This window comes from Chlamydotis macqueenii, chromosome 7 (assembly GCF_036417535.1).
Source record: "Chlamydotis macqueenii isolate bChlMac1 chromosome 7, bChlMac1.mat, whole genome shotgun sequence".
Taxonomy (NCBI): domain Eukaryota; kingdom Metazoa; phylum Chordata; class Aves; order Otidiformes; family Otididae; genus Chlamydotis; species Chlamydotis macqueenii.
Genome location: NC_141562.1, coordinates 25892527 through 25908468, shown reverse-complemented (window position 1 = coordinate 25908468; position 15942 = coordinate 25892527). Strand labels below are relative to the sequence as shown.

At 56.6% G+C, this 15942-nt stretch overlaps 1 protein-coding gene across 1 annotated transcript in view; it reads right to left on the bottom strand.

The window, feature by feature from the left end:
- Positions 1-233: 233 nt before the first annotated feature.
- Positions 234-15942, bottom strand: part of TRIM8 (tripartite motif containing 8) — a 30540-nt gene continuing 14831 nt past the window's right edge. Inside the window, exons 3-7 of the mRNA XM_086752620.1 lie at positions 4786-4881; positions 3687-3920; positions 3292-3323; positions 2523-2638; positions 234-1795 (exon numbers count right to left, since the gene is read on the bottom strand). Coding sequence (XP_086608746.1) covers positions 1188-1795; positions 2523-2638; positions 3292-3323; positions 3687-3920; positions 4786-4881 — 1086 coding nt within the window. The 3' untranslated portion in view covers positions 234-1187. The remainder of the gene's footprint in view (positions 1796-2522; positions 2639-3291; positions 3324-3686; positions 3921-4785; positions 4882-15942) is intronic.

Genomic DNA, 15942 nt, shown 5'->3' with positions numbered 1-15942 from the left:
GCCAGGGCTCCGGCATCCTTCCCCGTCGGGCTGGGACACGAGACGGGTGCCGGTGGGGACCCCCTCCCCAGCTGGAACCTACCGCCACCCCATCTCCAAGCGGCTCCCTCGAAAACAGCCCTGCCGGAAAAATCCTTCACCATCGGCCAGGCACCCACGGAACCCGGGGAGCGGTTACTTCCGAAAGCAGGTGGGAGCCTCCCGCCACTCCCAGGGGAAGAGCTGCAGCAGAGTGAGGCGTTTGCACTAAGTGATCACATTTATTTGAATATTTTTTTGTGTGTGTGTGTTCTAAAATCGATTACAGAATAAATACCTGTGCCTTATAGCAGGAAGTCCACTTTTTTTTTATACAAAGTGCTTGTTACAGGAAGTTGCATCAGCGATACACAGGAGGGGGGTGCATTTCAGCCACGCTTCCCCTCCTGAAAACTAGAACAGATTTTATTTATTTATTTATTTATTTGTGTTTGTTTTTTTTTTTTTTTTAAAGTTTCTTTTCCCTTTTTTTTTTGTGCATTAAATTTCCTGCCATTGTGTATTTACAAATCTCTGAAAGAAGGAAAAAAAATGTCAATATGCATGAGAAGTGGCCTTGTAACACAAAAAAAAATCAGCCTTTAAAAAAAAAAAAAAGGTAACAAACCCAAAATCTACAAGTATCATTTCATACTGAATCAATGATAGATTTTTTTTCTTTTTTTCTTTTTAAAAAGGGAAGGAGAGGGGTGGGGAAAAGGGAAAAAACTGAACCAAACCAGAAAAAATGAACTCGGAGAAATGGAAAAAGAGAAGGTGCCATTGTCCCTTCTGAAGTTTTCCAAAGGCAGAGAGGAGCAAGGAAAAGTGCGACGCACAGACCCAGACGCCCGACTGAAATCCCCATCGATTTATTCTCCGTAATTTCTCCCTCGTCTTTTCCCAGCGAGGGGCAGGAAGGACTTTCCAAAATTAAATTAAAAAAAAGGAATTAAAAGGAAAAAAATATTATTTTGTTTTAAAAGGATTAAAAAAAAAAGCGAGAGATGAGAGAACAACCCTCCCCAAAATCCTGGAGGGGTGCAAGGTGGGAAAAAAATTGGGTTTGATTTAAAAGAGAGAAAAAAAAAAAAAAAGAAAAGCCAAACCAAACCAGACTTCTCTCTCCGAACATGTCATCGAACGGGACTCTCCGGAGAGTGTGACGGTTAACTGGTGACGTAGTGTTTCGCCGATGGCTGGCCATAGACCCTATAGAAATCCTGCCGCCCGTGCTGCTGGGATGCGTCAATCCATTCCCTCACGGCAAGTCCCGGGAGCGACTGGGGGACGGCAGGGGCGGGCGGCAGCGGGTGAGAGTACTCCTGCGAGGAGACCGTCCAGGGGAAGTGCCCCGACCGCGGGTAGGGCTGGTGCCCGCTGTGGTTGGACACGGAGGAACAGTAACAGTTATCCACGGAGCAGACGAGGATTTTGCGCCCGCCGTACTGGGAGAGCACGGACTGCTGAGATGACGTGGTGTTGGGGTAGTGAGATGGGTTGAAGACGGAGCCCGAGTGCACCGGCTGCGGGCCGCTGGGAAGTCCAACTATGTGCTGCGTGGAGCTACAAGGCACCATGGCTTGTGCGGACTGCCCCTCACCAGCCGAAGCGCCCTGGCTCATGTACTGGCTCGCCACAGTCCCGGACGATGGCTCGAGGAAGCTGCCCTCGGGGAAGGCGGTGGAGTGTTTGCGCTTCTCCGCGCCGGAGTTGCTGACGGTGCAGGGGTACATGGGGATGCTCTGCAGGAAGGGGACCGGGGTGCTTAGAGGACCTGTGGGAGGAAACGGGAGAGGGAGACCGCATCAGGCACAGCACAGCAAAGCTCTGTGGCGCTCCAGCCGCTGGTCTGAAGCTGCAGCGAAGCCCTGAGACCCACGCTCCAGCCCCGCGCGAGCAGAGGGTCCCCCAGCCCGCCCCACCAGCGACAAACTGGGCACACAGCCATAGGTAATTTGCAGGTTCTGTTCTGGGACTTTGCTGGCAGGCTCGGAGCGGCCCCAAGCGCTGCTCTGCAAACCTGTGCACAGGCTGAGCCCGTGCACAGCTCGTGACCACAGTCCATAACAGGATCAGAGCAGGACAGCCTGGGTGACAGACCCAGTTATCTCAAGGAGAGTGGACTGGGAAGCCTCTGCAGGATGTGGTCTGCTCCCAGGCATGGGCTGGGAGCTGCAGGACCACGCTGGCCACTGCCTGTCCCTGCCCACGCATGGACCTCCATCTTTCCACTGGCTTTTCCTGCCGATGGCCAGCCCCCTCGCTGGGCCACCCCAAAACACAGCCGTTTCACAAGCCAAGGGGAATGTCCTGGGGAGAACCAGGCGCTGGCTTCACAGCATCTCCATGCCCCACCAACCACAGAGGTGTTCCCAGGGGTCCCTGCACCCCAACAGCATTCCCCACCCTCTTGTACTGGGATCTTGTAGGGCACCCAGCTGTGGATACAGGAGGTAGCAAGGTCCCATGCCCCTCCCCAGCACCCCTCAGGCTTCACCCACCTTCCAGCAACTTCCTGAGCTGCTTCTCCTTCTTGGCGATCTCGTTCAGGAAGAGCTTGGAGTTGAGGTGGCCAATTTTGGGTGGGGGCAGGCTGCCACCTGTACAGTTCTGGGTCCTGTTGGGGACCGTGGGCAGAGAGAAGTGGCATGAGGGAAAAAGCACACTCAGGGGAGGGTCAGGAAGCCTCCACGCTCCTTCCCAAGCACCCTCCTTCCTGAGCACCCTCCTACGGCCGAACCCCTTCCCTAGGGAGGCAGTGCTGAGGGCAGCAGGGAGGTGACCCTCTCCAATGGGTCAGTCCCTTCCCAGCAGGACCTTCCCCATCCAGCCTTGGTGTAAATGTCCTGTGCCAACACGCGCCTCCCGCAGCCCCTGTATCCCCCCGCACCGCCACCCCAGCTGGCCCTGGCCCTGCTAGCGCTGGCTTTAACCCCGGGCCCTGGAGGGAAGAGGGGGAGAGCAGAACTGGACTGAGCCCTGTGCCCCAATCCAGCTGGTCCCACCCTGGCTGGGGTGCTGGGTTCCAGCTCTGCTCTTCCACAAACACTACTACGATTCCCCTAGTCCAGGGGCAGGACTTGATTCAATGGCCACAGGAGGGGATTTCTCATCCTCCCAGACAGAGAGGAAAACTGGGGCACAGCGCACTGGGGCACTCTCCTAGGCCCTGCAGCATCCCTGGCTCTGCTCCTCCTCCAGACATCGTGCTGCTGCCACCCCTGTGACAGCTCCCCTTCCCCCCGAACACGCCTGCCCTGCCGCGCTTACCTGTCCATTAAGATTTTCACAGACTTGGTGTTCTAGGAAGGGAAGGAGAAGCTCTGGTCAGTAAGGACAGTCCCTGCCCCAGCAGCCACCTCCCCTTTCGGTGTCACCTTCTGTGGCTCCCCAGGAGGGGACAGGCTCCCAAGGGGTGCCAAATCCCCTCTGCCCCGAGCACAGGCTCTCCCAGCCCCATCTCCAGCTGCTGCATTTCCTCACTCGAGGCTGATGCTGAGCCTGCCCTGCTCCTCCTTGCCTTCTCCCACTGCTGAGCCCTCTGGAGGCATCAGCTAGCCCTGTCACTGTCCCCACCCTGCCCCCCGCCATGCCCCACACCTCCCCAGTGCTCCCTGCACAACCATGGCACTCATCTCTCCCCCAGCATGGGCAGCTCATCTCACCTTCATGAAGTTGATGTCCTCAGTTTTATCAAACATGACCTGGACAGAGCTAAGCAGCTTCTTGGCCTCCTGCATGCGCTCATTGAGGTGGAGGACCTGGGCCGCGTTCTCATTGCAGAACTTGGCCTGGGCCTTGTCCAGGATCTCCATGGTCTTCCGCAAGTCTTCGTCCAAGATCTGGTGCATCTTCTCGTATTGCAGGCGCACCTCGTCCTTCAGCTGGCTCACCTTCTCCTGGGGGAGAGGAGCAGGGTCAGGCCCTCTGTGCCCTCCAATCTCCGCCATGATGCCCCAGGACACCTGGGTGGGCGTGACCCAAGAGCTGCACCCCAGCTCTGCTCTCCTGCAATGCCCACATAGACGAAACCCCGTGGTCAGCTGCCACATGGGATTCCGACGTGTCCGGAGGAGGTTTGCCTAACCCAGCAGATCCCCTGGACCTCCCTCCTGAGGTCTAGGTGGGGATTGCCTCCAGAGAGCTAACGCCAAGAAACATCCTGCTGCACCACTGAGGCAGGTGTGCTCCCTTGAAGAACTTTGCCCATCCCCACCCTTGTCCTCATCCTCATCCCTGTCCTCATCGCCACCCCAGGCTGGGGTCACGTCACGCTCCAGAGCCCTTCCCTCCACGCTCTGGAGGCCAAGGGCCTTACAGACCATGAGCTGATCTTGTTTTACCTGCGACACAACAAAACACTTGCTTGCATCTCTTCTACCTCCCGGCTATTTCAGCGGTTTATTCGGGGATCTCCCATCTCCATACACTCCTCTCCCACTTGGCATGAAGTGGGTGGCCTGGGGAAGGCTGTGCTGAGCTGACGCGGGGGGGGTCACCTGATGTTTAAGGACAGCCTTGTTCCTGGCCTCCCAACTCACCCCAGGACCCACAAGGCTCTAGGGCAGTCCCAAACACATTTCACCTCCCAAAAGTATGACTGCCAGGACAGGAATGCAGACAGCAGATCTGGCCGGCCGCTCTTGCCCTGTGTGCGCTCCCTCCTCCCTGCCCACCCAGCCCCATGCCCCGGGAGCCTGTCCCCACCATGCCATGGGGTGACAGTCCCCAGGGCTGGCTGCAGCAGAGTGAAGCACCAGTTACCTCCACCAGCCGCTTGTCCGATTCCAGCTTGTAGAGCTGCTCTTCGATGTCTTGCTCCCGCTCCTCCAGGCGGTCCTGCTGCTTCATCAGCATCTTCTGCAGAGATGGGAGAGAAAAGCAGCCATCAGAGCCCGGCGGCCACATGTGCTGGGAAGCTTTGGTGCCGCCCGCACTGGCTCTGCCCACACGGTTTGGAAAGGACAGGGCTTTCTCCCAGTGAGATGCCATTGCTGAGCTGAAAGCCCACACATGGCTGGTAGAGGTGGAAATTTCACTATTTCAATGGCTGTGCAGAGGGGCCGTGTATGCTGGGCTGCCTTATCAGCTGGGGACCTTGATTTGGGTCCCCTGGATGGGGGCAGCCTCTTGTCAGGCGCTGGGGACCCTGGGGGGGTACACAGAGAGGCTCATCCCCCACCACAGCAGCACTGTTTCGAGGCCCATCACCCATCGCCGGCAGGCTCCTACGAGACATCACCACCCCCCTCGCGCCCCCGAATGCCACGCCAAATCCTTTCTCCGTTCCCCGCCTCCGTGACAAGCCCCAGAGCCAGCGTCAGCATAATTGGGAGGGACAGAGAGAGGAGGAATGAGGCCTCCTCCCGCCTTGCTGTCAGCCCCTGGCCCCCACTCCTCGGGGCAGGGCCTGGGCCATCAGCCTAATAACTGGGACAAAACGTTATCCTCAGCCATCAGCGTAAGCACCTCGCTCCTGCGCGCTTCCCTGGCCAGGATGAAATCCACTGCCCACAAGAGAAGGTAGCCCTGCAAGCTGGGGCACGGCTTCCCAGCACATCCCTCAAAATCAACTCCTAATTTTACCTCCCATGCAAAAATTTTTCCTGGGGGAAAGCTGCCCCACCAACGGGGCAAGGAGAAGGGCTTTGCCTGGCACGGAGATGTGGCAGTAGAGCCTCTCAACGTCAGGGGCGAGATGGGAAGAAAACGGCAGTGAGGATGAATTTCGAGAGGATTATTGCTATTATAAACCGCCACTCAGGGATTTATAATCAAGTAATTAATTCCTGGACGAGGCGGGAGGGGGAGGGTGGCAGAAGCGCTGCCGGGATTAATTGCATCGCAGGGAAAGGCTGTCACCTCCGACTCAAGTTGGGAGCAGGAATGCGAAGCCTCCTCCCTCCTGTTGTTTTTCTTAAGGTCTCCGGCACCTCCAGCCTCACCGCCGCTGGGCTCCTACCGCTAATAACAACAAGGAGCTAAAAAAACCCAGCTTCCCACTCGCAGTCGCGCTCCACATGCGTGCCTGGTGCCCATGCATGCACACCCACCCACGCGCACCCGTGCAGACAGACACGCAGACGGCGCATCCACAGACAGAGGGTCTGAAGGGCAGCAACAGCGACACGGACCCCCAGGCAGGGGGAGATGTTTGCTGGTGCATGCGCGCGGAAACACGGGGGCCTGCAAACATCCAAGGGCATCGCTGCTGCTGGTTTTAAGACCAGCTGAATAGGTGGGAGTGTCCACACAGATATTTGATGCATATATTAAAAATCTAATTTTTTCATTGTAAAAGAGTCGTTATTTACACTGCTGCAATGTCGGGAGGCTGTAACCTGCTCCTGGGTTAAATACGGTGGGAGCTGAGCTCCAGAGAGCGGGTGCAACACCACTTGCTCGGAGAGAGCCAAGGGTGCAAGCAGGTGTCCCAGGTGTCCCAGGTCCTGTGCTGGCAGCTGGGCCAGGGTGTGAGGCTGCTGGTGGCTTTTCTGGGAGCTCAGTCGGAGTTTTGGGTCCAGCACCGGGGAGACCTGTGGGGTGGGTGGGCAGCAGCCCCAGTGCGGCTGGGCAGAGCGGTGGTGGGTAGTGACCTGCTCCGGCAGTGCTGCAGGCAGGCATGTCAACACAACCTGCTCAAAAGCACCGCTGGCTGGAAACACCGTTTGCAACACCCCTCTGTGCAGGCCTGGCACGGAGCACAGTGCACCCAGCTCTGGGTCCTGCCCCGGTATCCACAGGCTGGAAATTCCCCACTGAAATCGCAGTCGACTGATGGGAAAGCCACCTGCTCTAGGAAAGGAGATGCTTTCCTGCATCCCTGCTTGTGGGAGCCAAATCGAGCCCAGGAACCAGGGCAGGTCTTGCAACACAGGATAAGTTTCTTGCTCTCCAAGCTGGAGAGCCAAACGACATAGCGAGCCTCACACTGAGCCCTTCCCTATGCCTCCCTCCCCCGCCAGCAGACACTCGCCATATCCACCGCGAGCAACCAGAGCAACCCCACATCAGCCCACCAGAGGATGGCCGAGTCTGGCGGGGGCCCTGGGAGCAGTCGAGTCCCCTGCCCGCCTCCCCTGGTCATCAGATGGGGCAAGGACGGGGAAAAATGCAGGACAGGATCCAAGGCTCACAGCTTGTCACGCAGAGGCCAAATCCCCATCCCACTCCAGGGTAAGCATCAGGCGTCTGACATGGAGCCACCCTGAGGCAGCCCCTGCTCTTCCCCTCGACGCTGCCGGGATGCTCTCGCAGGAAAAAGTGGGGTTTCCCACCACTGGCAGACACCAGGTAGGCGGAAGTCACCCTGCCAGCCCCACGGGTGTGAGGGACTCCCGAGGAATGGACCAAATAGCCCCGGACACGCATGTACCATCCTCCCCTTCCTGCCGCCCTGCAGCTGCCGTGGCAGAGCTGCCAATCTTTGTGTTTTGTAACAAACCTCACAAGCTCCTGGAATCATAAAATTATGTGCAACCACAAATATATACATAAATCTATAAAGAATTTAATAGCCCCTGACAGTGGGAAAAAGCGACCAAAATCCAACCTAAAGCCACAGAAATCAGGGGGAACATAGAGCATGCAGTGGTTTCTTTAGATCTCACATTTGAGCCACTCTCTGGACTTCAGGGTGACTTAAAAACCGTACGTGCCTGGGATTGCAGCGGGATGGGGAGGGCTTTTCACCCACGGCAACTGAAACCTTAACAAGACACATGGGTATGAACTACCCTTCTGGCACCAAGGGGCGAAATCTCATTGTCTTCGCAGCACGGGCTGAATTCCTTAGGTATTTTGAAAAGGAAAATATATCCCTTCCCCTTCCATCCCCTCCCAAATCTGGTATTTCTGAAGTCATGAACTCCTCTCCACCTCCTCCTCCAGGATCAGAATTTCTCAGGGTAATATCTCATATTTCATGCATGACCTTGATGCTGGGAGAACCACAGCTCCCTTCGTACAGGCGCCCTTCCTGGGCTCCCAGCAACCCCATGATCCCAGTTTGTCTCTTTCGAGACGCTCTGCCAGTTCGCGAAACAGCCACTGAAAATGCTCTGTATTCCAACACCAGCTGAGGGAGAACTCGTCTAATTAATAAATTAATCTGTGGCAGGAGGAAGTGGCTGATTCACCCTGACCCCGCAGGGCCCAGAGAGATGGGGCTGGTTGCCGGACGCCAGTTTATTCTGATGGAGTTGCAAGTAATCTCCCCGCTCCTCATGGAAAGAGAAGAAAGGGAGGAAGGGGAAGCAGAGCCCTAAGAGGTCAGCGGGGCTCTCTGCCAACACGGCATGGGCATCAACCCCACGCATGAGCAGGATCTCTGAAGGTGGAAGGAGAAACGAGGGGAGGTTATCCTTTGCTCACTGACCAGGAGCCCCAGCACCAGCAGAACAGAGTGCATCCTGGGGAGCAATCGCGGCAAGTCGGGTGGCATCAGGGTACCGAGGCCATGCACTGGGAGAGAAATGCTACTTGGAAGGTCATCTCTGCGAGAAGCAAAGCAAGTGCTGCAAGGTTTCATTCCAGGGAGGATGCGCACAGCTGGTTCCCGTGGGATTGTGCCAGGAAAAGGCTTGCTGACCATTGCTATCCGCCCAGCGCTTGCTTGGAGGAAATCGCTGCCAAGGAAACCACCCTCGCCCCACGTACACCTTACTGCACCTCCCAGTCTGTCCCCCCAAAACCTGCACACAGGCAGCTCTGCACTGGCCCCAACTCCCAGTGGCCACTCCAGCGTGGGCCATGTTCACTCCCCCTGGCAGGGGATGAGGAGACGTCTGCCGAGGGACGAGGCTGCCCCAACAGAGCACAACTTCAGCAAGATCAAATGCCTGCAGTCGCAAGACAGAAAGATGGGAATAAGGAGTTTAACAGCTCGGACAATACAGGGCATCTGGGCTCCTCATCCGAGAGTCATCATACGGCTGCAGCACCGCAACCGTCAGCTGTGTTACATGCACAGGTCCAGCTCACCCGGCCAGGCAACCCCCCACTGCAAAGCGGAGCACTGGGGTGTGGGAAGGAGCCCACACCCACTTGAGACCTCCCAGGCAGGGAGAAATCTGCCGGTAAAATGTCTCCCTGGCTTGTCTTAGGCTGGTCTCACCGCTGCCCTGTCCCAAAGGACAGGGGTAAGTCTGCGGTTGCTGCAGAGCCCACAGTAATAGTGGATTATGCCCCTGGTCACCTGGAGCCCAGCACTCCCCTCGTCACTTCCAAGCCCCCAGCAGCCCAAAACCCTGTGGCCAGCTCTGGGGCAGCAAAATCCCACAACACGTCCCAAGGTTTTGCCGGCTCTGAGGACGGCCAATGTCCTTGCGTACCTCCCGGGGACAGCTGGCAGGGGAGAGCCTGTGGCACCCCTTCCCCAGGGGCTCGAGTGCTCGCCAGCCCCTGCCCGACTCCCAGGAAGATCAGGAAGGAGCCTGGCAGCTTCACCAAAGCCAGAGAGGTGGCCCACCACCTGCCGAGCAGCTCTGGTTTTAAACGAGAGCTGGAGCAGTGAAAATCCTAACTCTGTTCACGGGGTAAATGAAGCCCATGCAGCTTCTCTGATGTCTAATAAAGTGCTGTGCATCCTTCAGGGCCGTTCCCCCAGCAAGAGCAATCCCGTCCCCACACAACAACCTGCGGGACTCTTGCAGGATGCCGGCTGTGGGTTTGGAAGGCAGTAGAGGTCGGCAGGTGGACAAACCACAAGAGCACATAGCCCTCATTCCCTCGTAGGAAACTGAGGGGAGCAGAGAGCCAGATAGCCCCAGAGAGCGCCTTTCACCACAGCTGGATGGCTGGCCCAGGACAGGCGCTCACTTCTCTGCCTCTCTCCTTCCTCCTCCTCTGTGCCCGGGCCTTCCCCTCGCCGCCAAATCCCAGCCGCCGAGTGAATAAGGACATTGTTTGCAGCCACCGGAAAGCCAGAACGGAGGGAGCAGCTCAGACCATGAGGGGGAGGAAGGGTGAGGAGGAGGAGGAAGGTGGAACTGGAGCAAGGAAGCAATGAAGGGCAGATGCCTGTTGCGGGAATGGCTCCAGACACCTGCAGCTCAGCCCAGGGACCGGGATCAAGGGCTCCCATTGAGACCCACATCCCGGCACGTTGCTGGAGACGGGTCTGAAGTCACAGCGACTGAATTTTAATGCACCAAAAGCCCTGGACCGAGAAGGCAAGCGCAACCTTTCACCTCCATGTGCCTCCCACTCGGGCTTTCCGCTCCCCAGCCCTGCTCTGCCATCAGCTGGCCGATTTTCTGAGAAAAACCCATGTGACAAGCTATTCTCAACCCTCCTGAAAGCGTCCCCCCACCTGCAACACGCTGGCACTTGACACTGTGCAGCTCTGTGGTACAGCACCCCAGTGCCTCCCAAAAACAGGATCTCAAACCATGAGATCCCGCACTGCCGCAGCCCAAAGGGACCAGTCCCTACAGCCCAAACCCCCTGGAGCATCCCTCCCACCTCCCCATGGTCTCCTGCTGACAAGATCCAGGCAAAAGCAGCTCTTTCAAACTCCCCGCGGCCCCCACAGCACTCATGGGAGGCCGATCTGCTTACAGGGACAGGAAGGAAATGCTTTCTGCTTGGGGTTTCATCTTGCACACATTTACAGTAAGCACCAGGCAGGAGGGGAGGTCTCTGGCCAGAGCAGGAGGCCTCGCCTGCCCCGGCCAGCCCAGAGCGCGCACACGCTGCTGCGGGGTTTGGCTGTTCTCACGGTGCTCCCTGCGCAGAGATCAGGCCGGTTTATCCCCGGCAGGGGAAGGAAGAGGGGAGGGGAACAGCCTCCGGGATATTAATAGCTGCCCTTGCTAGGAAGGGATGGGAGCAGCAGCCACACAGCGCATGGGCATCAAAGAGCTCCCCTTGCCTGCGAGCATCGAGGGACCCCCCGAGCACCGGGAGGGCTGGCGCTTTGTAGAAAAGGGCTGGAGGCCAATTATTCAGCGCCGGCTTGGGGGAACAGGATGCAGGGTGCCTCTCGCAAGAGCGGCTCTCCGTCCTGTTCTCACGCTGGGGTGGGTGGAGATACCTCCTGCCTGTCCCCATCTCTGTGCGAGATGCTGTCTGCTCTCTGAGCCAGGAAGGAGCAACCATGAGGCTGAGCCCCGTGTCCCATCTCCATCGGCTACCCCAGAGGCAAAGCCCCATGTCCCATGTCCCACGGCTGGCACACAGCAGCTGGATGCTCCCCCGAGCCACGACTCACGGCTGCTCAGCAGTATCCAGGTCAGCCCTTGTCCCTGCAGCACACCGGGACGGCAGGCACAGCAGACCACGCTCCTCCATACGGCCTTGTGCCAGCAGGCCCTGGACCACCGCAGGGCTGTGCTGGTGCCCGCAGCCCAGGACGGCCCTTCCCCTTGTTTACAGCCGGCAGAAAGGAAGAACTTGTTAGCAAGGGGAAAACATGAGGCATTGTGTTGTGTGGGGCCAGCAGCAGGATTTCTGGAGACCAGGAAACGGGGACACATTCTCTGTCGGAAAGCGACCTTCAGAGGACCTTGAGGATGTGAATGTGCCTCCCCTGGCCTCTGTGTCCCCCACGCTCCCTGTTGCTGCAGAGGTTACTTGCAGCTGTGCCTCTTGCACAAATGGGGGAAGGAGGCTGGGGCTCTCCCTGCCTCTTTCAGATGCCAACTTCAAGTCACGGCCTGGCTGCCACTGCCGTCAGCACCCTCTGAGCAGGGACAAAGAGTTTTTTTGAGGGAATATGGAGGATTAAGGGGCAGGGAGATGAGGCCAATGGCTACATCCCCTCTGCATCAGCACCCTGCAGGTCCAGCAGGCAGGAGCCTTCCACATACAGGGTGCCCAGTATGGGTGATGTGTCCCCCAAAACAAGAGGCGCCCCGAGCACTGAGCCACCTTTGCAGCATGTTGGAGGGCAGGAGCGAGGCCATGCTGATGATGGGCCAGTGTCAGATGAGCTGACCTCCTGCAAAGCGCAGCAGGAGCGAACCACGTCTGCCTGACCTGAGGCTCAAGACTCACTCACAGCATGGGGAGGAGAGGAAGAAAGGAGCTGGAAGCACACTGGGAAGATGAACATGGGGACGGAGGAGCTGGTTTGCATGCCAAGCATGCAGCCAGGCAATGTGACTGATGCCACCGGCTCCACAGGACAAAGACGAGCCCCAGCGATGCCCATGCCTTTGGCTGGTGCAGCCACCTCCTGCCCCGGATCCACCAGCAGAGACGGCATCCAGCCAGGGAAAACGTGCTCCCACACTGCATCCTGGTTGCACGGGGACAGCAGATGCTTTTGGGTGGTGCAGGAACAAGATGGAGAGATCGGCTCTGAAAGCTGCCGGGGCTGTGGCTACAGGCGCGACCAGGCCCTTGGGGCAGCGAGGAGCTCAGTAAATCTTTTTTCTCTCTGCTGGGAAGGGAGGGAGAGGAGATCCCAGCCCAGGCCTGGGCACAGATGCCGGCCAGCAGCCCTCCCCAGCCAGCTTTTGGGAGGGAGGACAGTCCAGGCTGCCTTCGCCTGGGAGCAAGGCGAGCCAGGAGGAGTCACAGGGCTCGGCATCTTCTCCGCCACCAGGGATACTAGGGAGGAGCTCTTTTCCTCCCCGCTTTCGGTTTTAGTGGGAAAACGTCCTGGTTTGAGGTTGCTTATAAATCAGTGCCAAAATTTGCCCTGCTGCTGAGCCGTCTCCAGCATGGGGCTCCGGCTGCAGGCCCTGACACAAGCCTACCCTGCCCAGCATAACCCAGCACCAAACACCCTTCGAGCAACTGGCTCCGGAGCACCGGCACTGGGGCATTGCTGGGGCACTCTGGCAAAGTGCAGGGGTTTGCAACATCCCAGAAAGTCTCAGGCATCCAGACCCAAGCGCCCTGAGCAACTGTTTCCAGCCACTTCGGATCTCAGACTGACACCAACACCTGGAGCACATCTGGCCCGATGACCAACATCTCCTTGCGCTTCCTCCCCGCTATGCCAGAAAATAAAAACTGGGCCCTGCAGCTACACAGACCGGGATTCACCAGGTTTCACAGTTTTTCGAAGCCTAAGAAATCGTGCAAGAAGTCCTGCCCTTTCCGCCTTCAGCACGCTCTGTGCTTGTGGTTTCGTGAACGTTTCAATCAATTTACATGTACGTTACGGGGCCCTAACCTCCTTTTCTCCCTCTTCTGTCTCTGGTTTCATACATCTGTCCCTTCCCAACCACGGATCTAGCTGAAAAATTAAGACAGTGAAAAAAGCAGTCTTTTCAGCTGGATCATCTCCCTGAACTGGCTGTCACAAGCACTCTGTCAACTCCGGTGGTGGCAGTCTGGACAGAAATGGGAGGTCGTTCAGTGCTGAAACTCAGTTGAATCACAAAATCCTGCTCCTCACACAAGCCCTGTTGCTCTGACATCTCATCTGTGAGTTGCTCCTTCCACAACTCCCACAAAAAAATAAACAGGCTTTGGCAGCACCCCCAATCCTGCCTTGATCTGCCGTTGTCCCAGCCTCTTCTAGCTTTGTGGAATCCCAAGATCTTCCCAACATGCTGCAAGCTCAGGGTCCTGGCCAGTCGTCCCCAAACTGCGGCTGGCGGGATGCCTTGCCTTCAAAAGCAGCCATCCCACAAAGACCCACTCCCATTGCTTGGCAGCAAACCTACCCCCATCTGCAGCCCCTGCAAAATTGAGAAACCCTCACTCCCTCTTCCAAATAAACATCTTGGATTCAAGATCCAGCTGGCCTGTGTGATCTCAGAGCTTTCTCCCTGCAGGGGTGAAACACAGCCAGCCTCTTCCACCCTTCCTCCCATTGCAAACAGAGCTGCCTCTCCCCTGCCCAAAGACCTCTGCTCTGCACCCGCCACAGCTCAGCCCCACCACAAGAAGACCTGAGCTCTGAACCACGCTCCCTTTGGCTTCCTAACCCCCTAATTTCTAATTTCTGCTCCGGAGGGAACCCAGCCTGAGGATCAGCATGCACGAGCAGGTTTTTGGGTGAACCTCGATACCATGGAGGAGCAGAGCAGCCTCAGTGATACCCATGTGCACTCATGCGTCCCAGCCAGAAGACCACCAGTAAGCGCAAAGGCAGCAACGTGCAGCCATGTGCCTCATCAGCATCTCGTTTGGCGACCCAGAGACGACGGGGTTCGCCTGCACAGGTGGCACAAAGCCCCTCTCTCGGCTCAGGCAGCACTAGAAAGAAAACCTCGCTTTGATTTAAAGGCCATGATTTTATTTTTTTTCCTCCCAACTGATCTAGTTAAACTTCCAACCGCTCAAGGCTATTTTAATTTGTACTGGTAAGTTAAATCAACACAAACAAGGGCAGAACAGGTTCATATGCACCTCTATTACTCGCTTGCACCAACTAGAGCGCAGCTAGATTTCTCCAGGCAGCTTTTTTTTTCTAATAAAGATAAGAGGGGACGTTTTTTGTGCACCTCCAACTGACAAATGGAGCCTGAAAGTGAGCTGGGAGTCAAAACCTTGCAGAAAGTCAAGGTGACTTATGTGCCAATAGGCTGGATTCAAAGAGCTTTGCAAAAATGCAGATCAACTAACAAGATTTATAAAACCCGTTAGGGGCTTAGAGGCCGCTTAATTCTCAAAGGTGCCAAGGAAAGTGCCTGACTCGCAGAGGGATGGATGGCGCTTACAGAGGTGACTATCTCAACCTTTCAGTTGAGACCAAATTTCTCTTGGAAACAAGGTTTTGATGTGCCGAGATGTTTACTCTGAACCTTGGCTCCTCCATCACTTTAAAGAAAAAGAAACCAAGTCCTGCTCCTGCAGACAACTATTACAAACATCTACCGAAAGCCACAGCAGAATCTGCTGCTTCAGCTCGCCAGCCCCAGACACCACCCAGAGGAGTATGAGACTCAACCAGATTCGGCACACAAGCTGGAAAAAATAAAAAGGGGCTGTGGGGGGAGAAAAAAAAAAAAAAAAAAGAGGACTTCACACTTCTACAGCTCCCCAGCGCCTAGCATTTTTCAGGCTGGAAGCAGCCCATCAGCACCTGTGGGCACCGAAGGTGATGTACAGCCAGCCAAGCCCATCCAACCACTCCACATCCAAGAGGGGACCGACCATGACCATGACCTGCTGAACGCCAAGGACCCCTCAGCCGCCTCCCCACGAGGTTTTCTCCCTCCCCTGCTTTTTTCACGAGGCGGCTGTTGAGAATCTGAAAGCCCGGATTATAATCTTTATGAATCCCATAGTTAGATCGCGCTGAACAGCAGCCCAGCAATACCAGATGTTCAAACAAAGCTGCCAACCGACAGCTGTCTGCAGCTTGCAGCATGTTTTTACTTTAAAATGCAAAATGATACCAATCTATATTAAAAGAGAGACGTTCAGAGCCTTGCGATAGCAGCTGAAGCCGCGGATATTGCTCTTTCACGCAGGGTGTGGCGGCAGAAGGAAATATCTCAGAAACTACTGCTTAAGCCACGCTCCTGGCCCCCCCAAATCCTGGCCCCTTTCCTAATGGGAAAGAGACTCACGTTACTGCCTGAGTGCCGTGAATGTACCAGTGCGTGTCCAAACAAGCCAGCAAAAAGAAAAATGCAGCATGAACAAACACCATCTAACGAAGGACGCCAGAACGAATCTGGGCGCTGCACAGCTCGCACCTGGCTCTCAGTGGCGTGGGGAGGGCGAAGCGATGCGCAGGGGGGTGGATGCAGCCAGCCCTGGGGAGGAGGGTGCTGCCCCTCCTGCACCAGTGACCAAACTGGGGGAGCAAAGGTCCCTTCTGGCAGTAGGGCATTGGCAGTGGAAGCAAGGGATGGAGAGATATCTTCCACTCTCCAGCCCATCTGCCCAGCATCCCACCTCAGGTTGTCCCACATCCCTCTAAAACACACACAGACGCTCGTGCGGCGCTCGCCCCACTGGGGAACTCTGCCAGGGCCTCCCCCAAGACTTGATGTGCAACTTCCATCATTT